Source organism: Pezoporus occidentalis, unplaced genomic scaffold (assembly GCF_034315485.1).
Source record: "Pezoporus occidentalis ecotype Australia unplaced genomic scaffold, CSIRO_AGI_Poc_V1 ctg1, whole genome shotgun sequence".
NCBI lineage: Eukaryota > Metazoa > Chordata > Aves > Psittaciformes > Psittacidae > Pezoporus > Pezoporus occidentalis.
The window spans coordinates 16,817,926-16,834,736 of record NW_026912778.1 but is presented as its reverse complement, the minus strand read 5'-3'; the positions used below and the strand labels follow the sequence as shown (position 1 = coordinate 16,834,736).

Below are 16,811 nucleotides of genomic sequence, written 5' to 3'. Positions count from 1 at the left end.
GCATCTCGAACCTCCTGATCCTTGCCCTGAGGATGACTATGTGAGTGTCAGAGGGCCCAGGAAGAAAAATGAATTCTGGCTGAAAACTTTCATTACTAAGCCTGGGTAGCCCAAACAGCGCAGTTACACATCCTCAAAGCACAAGGAATGAATTCTTGAGCAGTCCAGCTTCCCACATTGCCAGAAGTCCTTTTTGTGGGCTGAGAGGAACAGACAAGGAAGAACAGCCAACTAATGCCAAGAGCTTGTCAGCCCAATTCATTCTTTATCTCAAGGAAAATAAGCTTCAAGCTTCCTCTTATCTAGAAGAAAACTTCTAAGGCTTTTGAGGCCTGCCATAGCAATTGAGGAAAAAAAAGAAAACCCAACACAGCACCTATTACACAGGAACCTGGTCAGATGAAGAACCCTAATGCAATTCATCTACCAGTTACTTCAGCAAACCCACTACTGCTGCAAACCAGGATTTCACAGAGCAGCGGCAAGGTCTTCCACAGTGCTGTATGTTACACAGTGCAGGCAAGCCCAAAGCTCTGACCTCTTCCCAGAATTTTCCACCCTCTGCACACCCCTCTCACCCCTTCCTTTTTTCCATTTCAGGGAGGTCCCGTGTTGAAAGGATCTGGGCAAATATACACATTTATTGTAAGATATAATAAATCTTATCAGCTTGTTCATCTTATCCTGTGGCAACAGTCAATTACGTTCATTTGATTCAGGCTGGTTTGAAACTGAGCAGAAAGCCTCTCCTGGAAAGCTTGTCTTGAGTGACAAACCCCAGAAGCTGATACAGCCGTGGCTGTTATTCCCAACCAGAAGATGCCTTGAGAACTTTCAAACAATAAGGCAATTCTGAATAGGCCTCGATTCAGCACTCTGCTCTGAGCCCATAAAGTAAAATCAAGTAATGAGCAGGAAGACTGCGAATCCAGCAATGTGGTGGCAGTGCTGGGATGCTGTGTCTGGGGCATTCCTACTGCCCCATTCACTGCTTAGAGAAGCATCTCCTGGTTGGATTCCTGAAGAGGCAAAATCAAACAGAAAAAGGCAACAGAAAAACCATATAAAACCCAATTCATCTTTCTGAAAGCAGACTCTTGAACTCATGGCACAGCATGAGTCTAAGAAGCTGTAATTTCTTGTTGTCATTGCTGTCATTGAAGGAAAATTTCAGTCTTTTTTAATGCAATGCGATGCCTGCTTTTCATAAATACTGCTGTTAAGACCTCCTTTTCTCTGTAAAGGCTGCTCACCTTGTTCAGAAAGGCAGGCAGGAAAAGGGTGCAAAGGAATGGTGGCTTTTGTTCGGTTGCTTGGGTTTGGGGTGGGGGGTTGTCGGGGGGAGGGGGGAAAAGGTGTAAGTTTAGGTTTAAAGCAATCCTTCAGAGCAGAGCCCACCAGGGCATTGCCGCAGAGGCAGGAGGCTGGGTCCTGGCAGAGCAGGAGCACGGAGCTCCCGGCAGGGGGAAGCCTCCAGCAGCAGAAAAGCCGGAGGAGCACCCCAGAAGCAGGACAGGCTGGGAGCCCGGGCAGTATCGTGCTGCTGCTGAACCACCATCCAGCGTACGGGAACAGCTCTTAACGCGGTTTACAGTGCACAGCTATTCCTCTCCCCCGTCTGAAAGAGCCTTACCATCCACTGTTTTGGTTTACCCTTCCTCCTCTGCAAGACTCTCAGTGGATGTGAAGCAATCTAGTCGTGTCATCCGGATTTTCTTAATGTAGTATTAATGTTTCCTCTTAATATTAACATTCCAGAAAGAAAAATTACTCTAATTTATGCCATAAATTCCTAGCTCATTTAAGTCCCAAACACTGCTCCAAATTACTTTCTTATTATGAGCTTTTATAAACACATGCATGCAAAAGAGCTGTAGGTTGAGTTTTTTTGATTTTTTTTAATTAACTTCTACAGCAGGCTTAAAGGAAATATTTAAAAAAGAAAACTGAAAATACCACAAAGTTCCAAGAACCATCCCCCCAAAGCTGAGTTTGTAATTAATTCAGTGTTAAGGAAAACATCACAGATATCCTTCAGATGCTTGGTCCCCAGTTAAAAAAAATTATCAAAAGAACAGAATCAACTATTCAAAAAGGTCTATTACCCAGCTTAAAGGAAACTTTAATCTCCTCTCCAGTTTTAGTTCTTGATGCTCTTGTTTGCCATACAAGCACAAACAATATTTCATTTTAAATTTGTATCATATATGTGATTGTTCAAAGAATACTGCAGTGATGTGTTTTTACAGGGATCATTGGAACTGCTGTCCCACCAGCTCACAAGAAAGGGGGCTGGGAGGATACACCTCAAAACAGTTTCCTCTCCCCAGTGCAACAAAGCACTGCAGTAAGTGCTGAAAGGTCATGGCACTAAAGAAAGGACAAATGGAGATCCTGCTTTTGATCATTTGTAACCTCCCAAAGACAAAAAGCCCCAGGATCTTCTCCCATGTCATCTGCAAACTTGTATCCTGGGAAACTCCCTGGTTAAAAAAAAAAAACACAAGTTCCTTGGATAAGAACTCAAGAGGAAGAAGGATCAGAAAGTAGGTGACCTGTCCAAGATCATGCTGCAAGCAGACAGAGCCAGGACTGGAATACAAGTCCCCTTACTTCATGGCTCTTCTCTACACTCAAGGTTGTCCAAGTCCCATCAGCACCAGGAGAGTGCACCATCGTTATGACATGCACAAGAACAAAGATGCGACCAGAGTGGTGCTTTCTTCCCCATCCAAACTGTAACAGCTTTAGCACTTGTAAACAAAAGTACTAATCAGCCCAAAATAGGAAAAACAACTTGAAAACTAACAAGGATTAGGAGAAGTATGTATTTTCAACTGCCATTAACATGAGACATTGAAATCTTACTATTACATCTCCAGGAATGCTCTGACTTTTAACCAACTCCCCTCAGCACACCTATTTTTCCACCTCTCATACAAGGACCTAAGGAAAGATTTTGAGAATGACAAATTTAAACATCTGGTCTGCGTATCTATGCTTTCTGCATCACACCCATCAACATGATCACTTCGTTCTGAACTTGTTATTTTTCCCACCAATGCAAATCCAGATGATTTAGTGGCTCCATCTGCTTGTCACAAGTGCCCAGACACCTCTGCTATATTGCTCAGTGAATTGCTTTAGGCGTAGCAGCCCAAACATGAAGTGTGTTATGTTAGAATTTTCATCTTTATGGAAAAATACTTGCTGTAAGAACCCAATGGTTCTTTGAATATTGCATTAAGTACATACATATATTAAATAAAAATCTTGTCTTTTTCTGAGATTCTAACACTACACTGAATTCCAAGAAGCTTGCAGACTCCAAAGATTGAAAAAAGGAAGCAAGAGTGGAAAAAATGGGCAAATCTCTATTCAGTGAGTTCTTGAAGTGCATGTAAACAAACTGCATATTTAGTTTATTCAGCAAAATATGAGAGCACATCAAAAGTGTTTCTGAGTAATAAAAGAACAGATTAAAAAAGAGGAAACATACGTATTTTTTCCAGTTGCCCACAGCTCAGCATCACATAACAGTACTTCTTGTTCTCACATCCCACAGATCTGTGGCCAGGATGTGGGCATCTGAACCCACATTTGGGGCTCCAGAGAACCATGGGACCTCCACACACCTCCCAGCGTGCAAGAGTTAGAAAACAGCAGAAGATAAACCTCCATCAAGATAAACCCATTACTGACAGCAGGATACTTCCACATTATAAAATACCAATCTTAAAAACAAAAGTGGCCAAAACGTTATAAAATGGACAGGATGGATTGGTCACAAACATGGAGAGCCTGATGATCATCCAGGCAGACAGCTCCTAGAAGCTACTGTATGCACACTTAAAATCAGAAGCTGAAATTTGGAGGAAGTAATCCAAAAAACACTCTGAGGGTTATCAAAATACAAAGAACTGCAAGAGAGCTGCAATCAATATAGGTTTTTTAAAATTACCTCTGCCATAAGCTTTCCACTACAATTTCCACTTCTGTTATGCATCATTTGTTTGGAAGGACTGGGTGGCTACTGCTTTACTTAATCAGAAACCAACAATTCTGATCAAGAGTGGATGCATTTAGTTTTAAGTCTATAAACAGTTTCATATATATATACGTATCTCCAGCTGTATATAAAAATGAAAGAAGTATTTTCACACAATTCTCAGAGCATTCACACTGGAGCAGCAACGTCAGTGACTACAGCAGTGCAAACAATTGCTCCACAGTAATTGTGAAGCTACTAACACCAATGAAGTTAAGAACTCTAGAATAGATGACATTTTTTTTAAAGAAATTCCCTTCCTTATGAAGAGAGCACCTTCAGAGTACAGTAACTTAAGCAGCACATGGCATTTACATTTTCATCTAAATCTCTAAAGCAGCCCATTATTTCCTTAGATTTGAAAAAAGAACCCTGCTTTATTTCACCACACCAGCTATAAATTATTCATTAATTCTGTTTGCTAACTCTGTAACTGAGCCCAGATGTTACTGCTGGAGAGGCATTCCATAAGAGAAGTTAAATATAGCAAGCTGTGTGGAAGGAGCAGAGCTCTCTCTCTCCCCACACCACAACATGGTCAAATATTACTTGAGAGAAAATAATGAAAGCATTTGAAAAATATTCAGAGTATGTAAGCCTGTGAAATGCCACAGTCTGATCACGAAGTTTCACATAAAAGAGCTCCCACACATTCTATTTGGGTGTAACTGAAGTTGCTGGTCCTGTCTCTAGGAAAGGTGCTGGCACTTTCACTCACCAAAGTAAACAAGAAATTTACAAGCAGAGGAACAGTCCTTGTTGTGCATCATTTACAAATCGTGCATCATTTACAAATATAAATCAAGACTAAGTTTTCAATTATAAGAAACCCTTCTGAGCCAGCTACCAATGGCAATAACCATGCTGATGAAGAACTGAAAGCATCCTATGGAACTTCTTACATGGAAACTTACTAGTGGGAATTTTACATTCATTTCAGTACTTCAGAAGAACTTCAACCATGTTACATGAGCAAAGAGATTAATTCTGACATCTATAATTCAACACTAAGAACAGAGTCCTGTTGAACAGAATGGAAACTACCACCTTCACCCATCCGTTCAGACACCATGATGATTTCTAGTACTCTTCAGCAACTGACTTAAGCTGGCTAGGAAATGCCTATTTTAAATTAGAAATTATTTCTAATGATTATGTAGTTGCAGAAAAAGCAAAAGATGCAGGGATGAACATCACAGAGCTACATTCTTTGGAGTGTAGAGACTATTGTCAGGCACGAGATGCTGCTTCACTCATGAACAATGACCACAGGAGAGATTCTGAGAGTCATCTAGTCCCTCTACTCTGCTCCTAGGCAAGACAAAGTCTATTTAAATGAAAATTTGCCTCATCTGTTCTTTATGACTTCCAGTGTAACAGAATCTATAACATAACTTTGCAGAGGTAAGGTATTCTGGGGAAGCTGTTATAGACTGCTGTGGAAATGACACCACTGCCTTGGTACCAGGTACCAGCTGCTGTCATCCAACTTTGCTGCACTTGCACCTTTCAGCCAAGTCTTGTACTTTAACCACCTGTGTCCATGGGAGGCTTTGCAAATTATGTTAAGTTCAATTGTACTGTTAACAGAGAACACCTTCCCACTAGCTAGCAGATGGGCAAACAAACAAACCTCAGTATATATACTATTAGCCACCTTATGACACAATAAATCTCTGCTGGCTGTTCCTAAAAACATGAATATATCGGCAAAGTCATAACTGTGGCATAGGAAGGCATTATTAGTATCAGCTTTAGTCTCCTCAGTGTCAATAACGTTAGGAATAATGGAGTGGTAGCACAGGTAAACCATCTCAGGGCAATAAATATCTCTATTCTAGCCCACGCTCACAAAAGTTTTCTTACTTCTGGTAGCTACGCAAAATTAGCACAAGCAACAGCTACCACACTACAGCATGTCTACCGTGGGCAATCACCTTTCCATTTTGCTGTGCAGACAGACCTTAAGGACATCTCACTTCTACTTCAGAGATCAGCTGGAAAGCAGCCAATGAGAAGAAAACCAGAGCAAATTTTATTTAGGTTAGTCACCCCAGCAGCAACTCACAATTGAATCCACCTATATGAGGAAACATTTCCTCTCCAACTTGTAAGGAAGAAGAGAGTTGTGCAACATGAAACCTAGAAACTGGACCCAGTTACAGCACATGTGGGAGATGGAAGATGACAAAGGATCTGGAGGCTCCCAGAAAATAAAGACCATATGTTGGAAAGTCTTCTGTGAAACCTCTGGGGAGAGGGAAGGCGGGGAAGGGGAGGAGGAGGGAAGAAGAGGGCACAGAGTGCAGGTGTGAAGCACCAAATGGAGTCAAAACAGAAGAACATGAACTACATTAGATAGCCCATCTTGAAAAATCCTTTACTAATATATGGGGGAACATTACAGCAAAATTTCTACTGCACTGCTGAGTAAATTTTTTTTGTGGAGCAAAACCAGCACCTGGTGCATTTCCTGGTTTCTGCATGGTAACAGAAGCATCAGGAAAGTTTCAGTTCTGACAATTAAATTTAGAAAGTGAAACATCAAATCTGATGTATTTTACAAGCAAAGCCTTAGCTACAAATTATATATAGCTAAGTACAATCATTCAAAGTTACTGCTTTTAGGTTTAAGCAAAAGTCAGGCTCTCATGCTGGTATACCTAAATTTGCGCCTAATTATCATTCTCCACAGGTACTGTGTTTGAAAATAGGAATATAACCTTAAATTAATGGGTACTCTAGCAAGAATTCAGCATGCAGCTCACTTTGTAATTATAAAAAAGCTTATGGGAAAAGAAAGCCATATTTAAGACCTACCTGCTTGTATGATCTGTTACTTCGGCAGAAAAAGAAATGTTACAAGTAAGAATTCTTGGTGATTAATCTGTACTGATTTCTAGGACAGTAAGCTAAAGCAATTTAAACAACCCATATCTAAAAAGGTCCTGAGAATCTCTCACTTCTGGGCATCTTATCTGGCCTGCTCACTTAATGTACACATATAGATGATCATATTCCAGCAAAATTAGGACCAGATGGAGTTTTGCTGTAAGCTTGATTTTTCTTTTCCTTCTTTTCCAAAGAAAAGACTTGTTCTCTGCTCTTTTTTTTTTTCTCCCCACAAAGAAATAACAAACATGTTCAACATCTTAAAACACGAAAGAAGAAAAGAATGTTTACTTTGGTTGTGCTAGGCAGCCAGGTGCTATAATACTGCAAGTTTCATCTGCAGTCCGCAGTGCTGTAAGTTCCACCATGTTAACCATCACATCAGTCTTGTGGCCAGGAAGTTTGGGAAGCACAGAAAGTATCTTCTCTGCAAGATTGTCGCCATGATGACCAACTGCCCCTAGGGGGAAAAAAAGACTCCAAAACTGTCAGATACACAACTAGAAGGAAAAAGCAACCACTCTGAAGGAACCGAGAACTAAACAATAACCACATTTTTTTTGAGGAGAAGGACACTGGTAGCCATAGCATCAAGACCACATTAAGTTTTTCAAAGATACTTTGTTACAAAAGTAAAACTTATTTTTCTGGAATGTCTGAAGTTAAAGTATTGATAACATTTGAGAAAGATTCATTTAAAAAGTATGAATTTGACTTAGCTTAACAGCTGTTAGATATTCAATGACTTTGTACTTAAACATGCAGAGTATTTGTCCTTGCATAAGAAAGTTGTTAAACAAGATCGTCAATGTTTATTTTAAAAATCAAGTAAACATTTATATATAAATACTTACATGCAAGCTACACTTTTCTACCTAAATTAACAGGCCTGGGCTCAAAAGGGCTGTATGCAAGTTGCATACATAGCTAGCATAATATTAAAATAAACAAATATCAGCAACATGCCACCACCAAGATCATCATTTCCACACTGACTGAGGGCAGCTCAAGTAAAACCAGCACAAAATAACTAAACCAAATCAAATTACATAGTATAAAATGTCAATTTGACCATGTTCCAAGAGCAACTCCAAATTCCAGTTGGCACAGTCTCTTCAAGTCTCCTGATTTCAAACACCAATGCTCTTTCCATCACAAACTCTCAACATAGGCGCTACAATCAACTTACAAAATATTAAGACTATGAGGCAAGCCAAAGCAGAAAACCATGACATACTACATATGAAAAAGTTGCAGAGGGGGACCAGAAACCTTATTGCCTTTAAGTCAGGAACAACTTGAATGTATTTTTATTCTGCCACTTTAGCTGTTTTTCAGCTATAACCACAGGGCTTGGAAAACAGTGGTAAGCTTAGAATTCTTCTCCTGGCTTTACTCACAGAAGAATGGGAACTTCTGTATGGCAGCAAAATAATCTTTCAGGCTATGGTCCCACTCCATCAAAGTCTGTCCATGTGGCACCCCATCTCTTCTCGCTTTTCATCATTACCAAGGACAGAGGAGCTCTGTTTCAACAGCTGAAGTAGCTTCACATGCTCCATAGATCCAAACAATGCCTTCACATCAAGAACTTTAGGGGGGTCAGATTATTAACTGCGCTTGGATAAGCAGAAGTTTGTCTTCGGCAAATCTACAGCAGCCAGATATCCATGCTTTAAAACCACCTCATAGTATATCAAGTATTTGAATTGTAGAAGTTGGAAAGACAAGCAAGGGAGGAGAAAAGTAAAGTCAAACTCCATGCTGGCAATGTCTCTATCCACAGAAGGCAAAGAAAGCACATAAGCACATGTGCCCAGCACATGGTCATACTGCAATGTAGACACCTGGCTGCTCAGCTGGATTGAAATTACCAGTTTGTTTCACCAAAGACTGTAATAGTCATAGAATGACAGCAACTTTCCTTTCTACCATCCCTAGCCAAATTTAGACCACTGAAGCGCAGATGAAACAAGGTGGGTTGTCTTTGCGATTCTCTAAGCCATCTGCTCTCCAAAATCCCTACATTCTTCTTACTAGGTCAGTCACTTGTCAGCCACACTGCAGTTATCAACACTCACAAAGCTACAGACAGGGAAAACAGATGGTAATCTTCTGAACCTCCACCCCCTCGTACTGGAAGCAATGTCTATCTCTCCACACTCGCTGCATGTGAGCAGCATTTAGCTAGACAAGACATATAGCTAAACTGGAAACACCTCGAATGCAAATAAACCCACATTGATTATTAACATACCTCCTTTCTCCCTGGCATGGGGGAAGTCTCAGAGTTGCTTCTGTGATCAGACAGTGCCATCTGGGTCTCCTTCTCACAACTGCTAGTCACAACTGCTAGTCCTTAGAGGATCTCACTGGTCTGCCAGCGCTAATGGCTTTTGCTGTGCCTCATCAAATGAATCGAAAAAACGCACTCTCCTTGAAGTTTTAAAAAAATCACTATTGCCTCCAACCAACTGCACAAATCAACCAATGCTTGAAAGACAGTTAAACTTCATGAGACTAGGACAGGAAATCACAGGGAGCTGCTTTTCAATTCCACTGACTTCAGCAGGGTCTATGGGACTGGTTTACATCCTTCCTCGTCATCACTGTTGAGGACAGTCAACTGGCTGCTCAGCAGCTTCTCATGACCAACAGCGTTCAACGCAGCTGGCACCACACACAAAAAACCCAGCCCAATTTCCCCCTCCTCCAAAAAAACACTCAAACAAAACCAAAACCCTTGTAGAACCAGCAGTAGGAGCACAGAAGCCCACAGCCAAGCACAGCAGCCTCAGAGCACTGCCAGAGAAATATGACAGATTCCCTGTCTCTCACAGACAGCAATTGCAACATATGCATAGAGCAGTAAATTTGGAGATAAGAAGCACGCATCTGCTAAGGCTCATGTAATTTCCAAGTCCCCTGTTTCCAAGTCCCCTTCACTGACTTGGCCACCTGTGGTTTTCTTTATAAACAGGCAAAACTCAATCTGTTTATTTGCTTATCTCTGCAAAGACTCCGTAACAAATGTAACATCTGAAGCTTTAAAAAACTACTATAAAAAATTGTGCACCTACCCCAGAATAGCAGAATCTTTACAAACCATGCCACAGCAGAGGCTGTACCCTGACCTGCAATATTGAGTTGACATCACTTGAATATTTTCAGCTGCCATCACTCCTCACAGCTGCAGCCTACAACCTTAAATGACCATAATAATTTCAATACCAGTGTGTCAAAGCCTGGTTCATAAAAAGGGGACTACTATACTCTACAGGCCTCAGTATTTATGTTTTCAAGCCCTCAGCTTAGATGGTAAGGAAGAAAAAAACATGGCTTTGTTTCCTTTGGCGTCAATACACCAGTGCATCAACTTCGAAGATGCTGTAACCAAAAAAAGCACAAGTAAAGCACTCCAAATTAGAAACACGACAAATGCAATGAAAAATAGAAAATTACAAACAGTTTAAAACAAAAAAATCAAAAAAGAGCTATTAGTCAGAAACAGACTTTATCAGAAATGTATGGGCCTACATTAGCCTTCATTCTCATCCACCTCTATGAATGGGATTATGCAGTAGTACAATTAAAGTATGTCACAACTTCCTCATCACTGTGGTTGCTCCCAGGAACTGAAAAGCTACACTTTGTTGATAAGCACCTGAACTGTGCTTTTTGTATCTGCTAAAAAGCTAAAAACTTTATAATCAGCATGCAGGTGAGAGGCAAAGATGATGCCTGGCTGACAGCGAGAGAGATGATACAGAAACTTAAACCGAAGTTTACAGCCGTGACTGTGGGGAAACATTCCTGTGATTTTTGACTGACACACACAAAAATTGCTAGAGGAAGATAAAAGTGCTGTTACTGACAGCACTGAAATATCAACCTTAAACACCACTCATACAAGGTTATTATTCAAAACTATACATAACTGCACAGGCACCACCCTGCTATTCATTCTCCTGTCTTTTGCTCACTCTACTGCATTTCAAGATCACTTGCACATACTAGTGGGTGAGACCTCACTATCTTCTACAGCTACAACAGCCGACATCCCAAACAATGTAAAGCACCAAGAGACTGGAAACACGTCAAGCTGTTTTGAACACCAGTATCTGAAAGGTACCGATGAGTTTACAAATGAAAAGGGAAATCTGGGAGGCTGGAAAAATTACTTCATGATGGTGTGAAGCTGGCAAGGTGGTGACTAAGAAACACATGCAAGAAGCATGGGGTTACAGTATGGTATCACAATGCACACATATCTAGGGGTACAAATATTAGAGGAGAAAAGCAAAGAGGAATTAAGGTGCCAAAATCAGCTCTGACTTTAACCAGTGTCACTTGTCAGAGCACTACTCTATCTGGGAGGTTTGATTCTGCTTTTTAAAGCAAAGGGAGTGAATTTTAAAACAGTAAGCAGGCAAGCAAAAGCAGCACTACACATACATACAGGTTAGGTACAACACCAGTAGCTAAGCTTTATACAATCAGAATTCAAGAAGTGAGCAAGAGTGAGAAGTACAAAGCCTCCAGTCTCCCTAGGACATAAAACCACATGTCACAGTATCACACAGTATCACAGTATGCTGGAGATTGGAAGGGACCTCAAAAGATCACCTAGTCCAATCCCCCTGCCGGAGCAGGAACACCTAGATAACGTTACACAGGAATGTGTCCAGGCGGGTTTTGAATGTCTCCAGGGAAGGAGACTCCACAACCTCCCTGGGCAGCCTGTTCCAGTGTTCCGTCACCCTCACTGAGAAGAAGTCAAGTTTAAGTGGAACCTCTTGTGTTCCAGTTTGCACCCATTACCCCTTGTCCTATCATTGTTTGCCACTGAGTAGAGCCTGGCTCCATCCTCGTGACACTCCCCCTTTATATATTTATAGACACTTATAAGGTCACCCCTCAGTCTCCTCTTCTCTAGAGACCCAGCTCCCTCAGTCTTTCCTCATAAGGGAGATGCTCCACTCCCTTAATCATCTTAGTTGCCCTGCGCTGGACTCTCTCCAGCAGCTCCCTGTCCTTCTTGAACTGAGGGGCAGAACTGGACACAATATTCCAGATGTCTCACCAGGGCAGAGTAGAGGGGAAGGAGGACCTCTCTCGACCTACTAACCACCGCCCTTCTAATACATCCCAGGATGCCAGCCACAAGAGCACAGTGTTGGCTCATGGTCATCCTGTCGTCCACTAGGACCCCCAGGTCCCTCTCCCCTACACTGCTCTCTAGCAGGTCGTTCCCACCTATACTGGAACCTGGGGTTGTTCCTGCCCAGATGCAGGACTCTACACTTTCCCTTGTTATATTTCATCCCGTTATTCCCTGCCCAACTCTCCAACCTGTCCAGGTCTCGCTGGATGGCAGCACAGCCTTCTGGCGTGTCAGCCACTCCTCCCAGCTTAGTGTCATCAGCAAACTTGCTGATAGTACACTCAATTCCCTCATCTAAATCATTGATGAATATATTAAATATATACCGGGGCACTGCTTTATCCATAAGATCCTACATTGCAGGAACAGGCAGTATCCATGCCATCCCCAGTTGAAGCCATGCCACTGTAGTGAGGGCAGCAAAGGCTAAAAGATGATGATCCCCATTACAGCTCAGATGAATGTTATGCCATACAGGGCAAAAAGGAAAACTGTTTATCTTAACTCAGTATTTTCCTTATTCATAAAATACAGCATGCATAAGCAATGCTGAACACACACATACACAAAATTAGATTCTAGAAAGTATTCAGAATCCAAAGTATTCAATGCAGATTTTAAAGTAATAGCTCAGAAGAGATTTTTTGCTTCATGGAAACTAGAAAGCTAAGTCACAGTTAGTTGCTTTCTGATTTATTTTTTTTTTTTGATAATGTGCCATTTTATATGTGACTGTTTTTTTTGTTTTTAATAATTGTCACAACAAAGATAATGCAGTTTCTTGACACGGGCACCACAGGTTCTTTACCAAAATGTACTTAATACTTCTTTAATGTGTTCTTTGAAGTGGAAAGTTAATAATATTTTAGTACTTCTATTTTCCCTTAGTTCAGTTGTTTACAATTGCAGCACCAGAAAAGGCACTTTTGAGACATTTTGATTTTTACTATTAGAAAACAAATGGTATTACAGAAAACTGTTTTGTTATTCTAGCCTAACACCTTATTTGCTCTAGATAAGAATGGAATGTGAGCCAAAAATAAGACAACAGTTGCACCTCCATTAGAATCATAGAATAGTTAGGGTTGGAAAGGACCTTAAGATCATCTAGTTCCAACCCCCCTGCCATGGGAAGGGACACCTCACACTAAATCTTATCACCCAAGGCTCTGTCCAGCCTGGCCTTGAGCACCGCCAGGGATGGACCATTCACAACTTCCTTGGGCAACCCATTCCAGCGCCTCACCACCCAATCATCTAGAACTACCATCTACATTTCATCCAGGTCTTCAAGTAAGAAAACAGCTGGCTTCCTGATAGCCTGGTGGTGATTCAAAGTCACCTGGTTCAAAGCAGTAGCCTGACTTAATCAGAGTAGCCCAGCACCTACCCCTAATGAGCTTCCAAGTTCTAAAAGAAGTGCTTGGAATATGAAAGCATTCTCATAATTCATAGATAGGTAATCATTTCTCACATGTGCAGCCCACCTGCTGGACAAGATTCAGGAGTCACTATGACATTTACAAATCAAATCCAAAATCTTGCATCTTTAGAGAAGGAAGATTTAAAATGTTTCATGAAATGAGCTGCAAATGACAAAGTCAACCTCAAAGACTTTCAACTGCACTGAGCTGGTATTTGGACAAAATAAAACAAGACAAAAAAAAAAAAAACCAACAACCACCAAACACCAACCAAACAAACAAACCAAACCAAAAAACAAACAAAAATTCAGCAATAATAAAAAAAAACACAAACACAACACCAAAATAAAACCACAAAAAAAACCCAAAACTTATTTTTACACTGCTGCTTGCAAATATATATCATAGCTTGGGAAAAAAAAAATAAATTCCAATGGCCCAGTTGCCAATACCAAGCCAGAAACTTGCAAATAGGAAGCTTTAGCTTTTATAAACTTTAAAGCTGAACTTCAACAGACACATTCACGTGAAGACCAAGCAACAAAGTCAGAGGTAGCAGGCCAAGGGAAAGAGTACAACATAAAAGGCTGAATACACCTGAGAAAATAGAGGTTTCAGGTATAACTTAATTCTTCCATTTCCCACCTCTTGATAACTGATATGCTGTTCTTTTTACGTACTTTTTACAGTACTAGCAAACCAATGAAACAAGTCTCACTGTGTGGCACTACCGTGCTTTACTTCTGAAATACACTCGGTCTTTCTTCCTTAAATTTGCACTGTACTTGATAGCAAGAGTACAGTACCACGTTCAAAGCATAAGAAGGCTTCAACGAAACTGTCAATGAATTCTGGAGAGCATTGTTGGTAACAAAAGAATGGCTGCGTGAGAGGATCTCGGTTTCAGTTGCAGCTACTAAAAGAGTATATTCCTAAAAAATTAATATTTTAATTTCTTATCCCTACTTCAAGAGCTTTGATGCACACACACACCCCCCAAGCTGCCCCATCACAGCCCTGATGTTTTCTCAAAAAAACCTTCTCCTGCTGAGTACAAGATCCCAGACTTCACTTCCCAGATTTAAGCTGGCACCAACTATCTCTCTTCATGCCTCCTCAACAGTCTCCTTGTCAGGCAGCAACCTGTCACCCACAGTTTCCAGTTCCCTTTCTTATGTTTAATTCTTCCCACCACCTGAGCGCACAAATCCTTGTCCAGTTTCACTTCTTCCCACCCTAAGCAGACACTCGTTTCATGGTTTCATTTCAAGCCCACACTCTTTCAGGCCTCCCAGCAATCTTCCTGCAGCACATTAAACACCCAGATTCACAGGTGCCCTTCAGTGCACTGTTGAGAGCTATGAGTCCTACAGCAGTGCAAGGATACACAAAGCCAAAATTAAGGAGGTAAAGAAAAGGCAGAACAAAATTCATAAACAGATGAGCTGCAGGTGCAAAACTGTGCCAAGCACTTGCTTTTGATGGCAAAATTATGACCTGAATTACTGAGTACTACTGCTACAATTACTGTTGAATTATTGAGTAAAGGTAATGAAAACAGAACCTGGCCCACACACTGTATATGTCAGCAGGTATATATGATGGTGTAAGCAAAAGCAGCTACTCCCATATCAATTACTACTCGAGTTTAGTGTTCCTTCTGAAAGATGGTTATTCCAAACTTTTCCTGGGTCATCACCCTGCTGGCGACTCATTCAACCACTCCTCCTTCCCTTTCTGCCCTTTTGATGTCACATCTTACCAGCTTGAAAGACTTTACCTCACTTACAAGCTTGACAGTTGATTACAATACTAAACATTCTCCTTCTGACAGCTTTCCAGTGGACTCTCACACCACGTTCTATACTTCTTAACTTTTGCATCAATTCTGCATTAATTGGCAGAATTAAATTTACCATATGGTTCATTCTTACGCTCATTTGCTTCCCAGAAAGTGTTCTATAAACAATTCCGTATTGCTTTCACTCAAACATAATGTTTTCCAAGTTAACACCACCATCTGTGTGCAACTGCTTCACTCAAAGACCAAGTGTAAAGCACAACATATAAAAACTATATACATGCAGAGACACTTTCAGACATACATAAACAGCTAAGCGTATACAAGATGTACATATATTTACACCACTATAGAGCTAAGGCTTATAAGTAGATACACCGGTGCTTCACAATACCCACAAGGCACAATGTGAAACATGCAGACCATTTCCCTCACACCTCGGTATGACACACAAGCACTGCTAAGGTCTCTAGTCTAAAGCACAGTTAAGTGCAGAAACAAACCCTTGTTTCTGGCAGAGCCTTCTGCTTCACTATTTCCATGATTCAGTGGGGAACAAGAACATATGAGCAGCCACCTCGGCCATGGTGCTGAACATGCTCCCAGGACTCCTGCAACTATATAAAACCCTCCCGACGGAGCAGATGTGGGCCCGTGGGGATGACAGCCCCTAGCAGCAGTGGATTTCTTACCAGCGAGGTCCAACGTCCTGTCCACGAAGACGATGGAGGCCTTGCTGGTGGCCATCCTCCTCCTGTTCCTGGCTGGGGCATAGCTTGCCAGCTCAGCAGCAACGACCCTGCTGAGGGCCCCCACGGCGAAGCTCTCCTCCCGCAGGCCCACAGCGGTGAGGAAAGCGTCGAGGTCCTCCACCAGGGCCCGCACCGCCGCCCGCAACTCAGCGGGCAGCGCGCCCACACCGACCTCAACGGGGCCGGGCCCGCCGGTGCCAGGCAGAGGCGGGAGGAGCGCCGGCAGTCCGGGCAGCAGGCACAGCTCTGCCGAAACAGGCGCCAGGAGCGGCGGGCCCCGCAGCACTACCTCAGCGCGGCCACCTTCGCCCATCCACCGCTGCAGCGTCTCCTCCAGCTCGGCCGGGCTGCTGCCCTCCTCCTCGCCGCCGGCCACCAGCACGCAGTGCCGCACGGCGCCCCGGCCCAGCACACCGCGCACGGCAGCAGCTGTGCCGCCCCGCAGCCCCCCGCTCACCACAAATACGACACGGGTCCCCGCCGCCGACTCAGCGGCCAGCGCCCTGACGGCCAGCGCCCCCGCCGCCAGCAGCTCTCCCGCCCCGCCGCAGCCCCAGTGCAGCGCCTCAGCGGACGCCGCGTCCAGGAGGACGACAGCCTGGCGCGCCCTAGCAAGCACAGGCTCCCAGGCCTGCCGGCACACCCGCTGCAGCTCCGGCACCGGCAGCGCCATGGCGGCGGCACGCAGCGCTGACAGCCACAACACACCGCACGTGCGCGGCGCGCCAGC

The 16,811-nt window shown here is 42.7% G+C and overlaps 1 protein-coding gene across 1 annotated transcript in view; it reads right to left on the bottom strand.

The window, feature by feature from the left end:
• SCFD2 (sec1 family domain containing 2) overlaps nucleotides 1–16,811 on the bottom strand; it is a 192,054-nt gene extending 175,243 nt beyond the window's left edge. The window contains exons 1-2 of the mRNA XM_062607120.1: nucleotides 16,022–16,811; nucleotides 7,232–7,400 (exon numbers count right to left, since the gene is read on the bottom strand). Coding sequence (XP_062463104.1) covers nucleotides 7,232–7,400; nucleotides 16,022–16,754 — 902 coding nt within the window. The 5' untranslated portion in view covers nucleotides 16,755–16,811. The remainder of the gene's footprint in view (nucleotides 1–7,231; nucleotides 7,401–16,021) is intronic.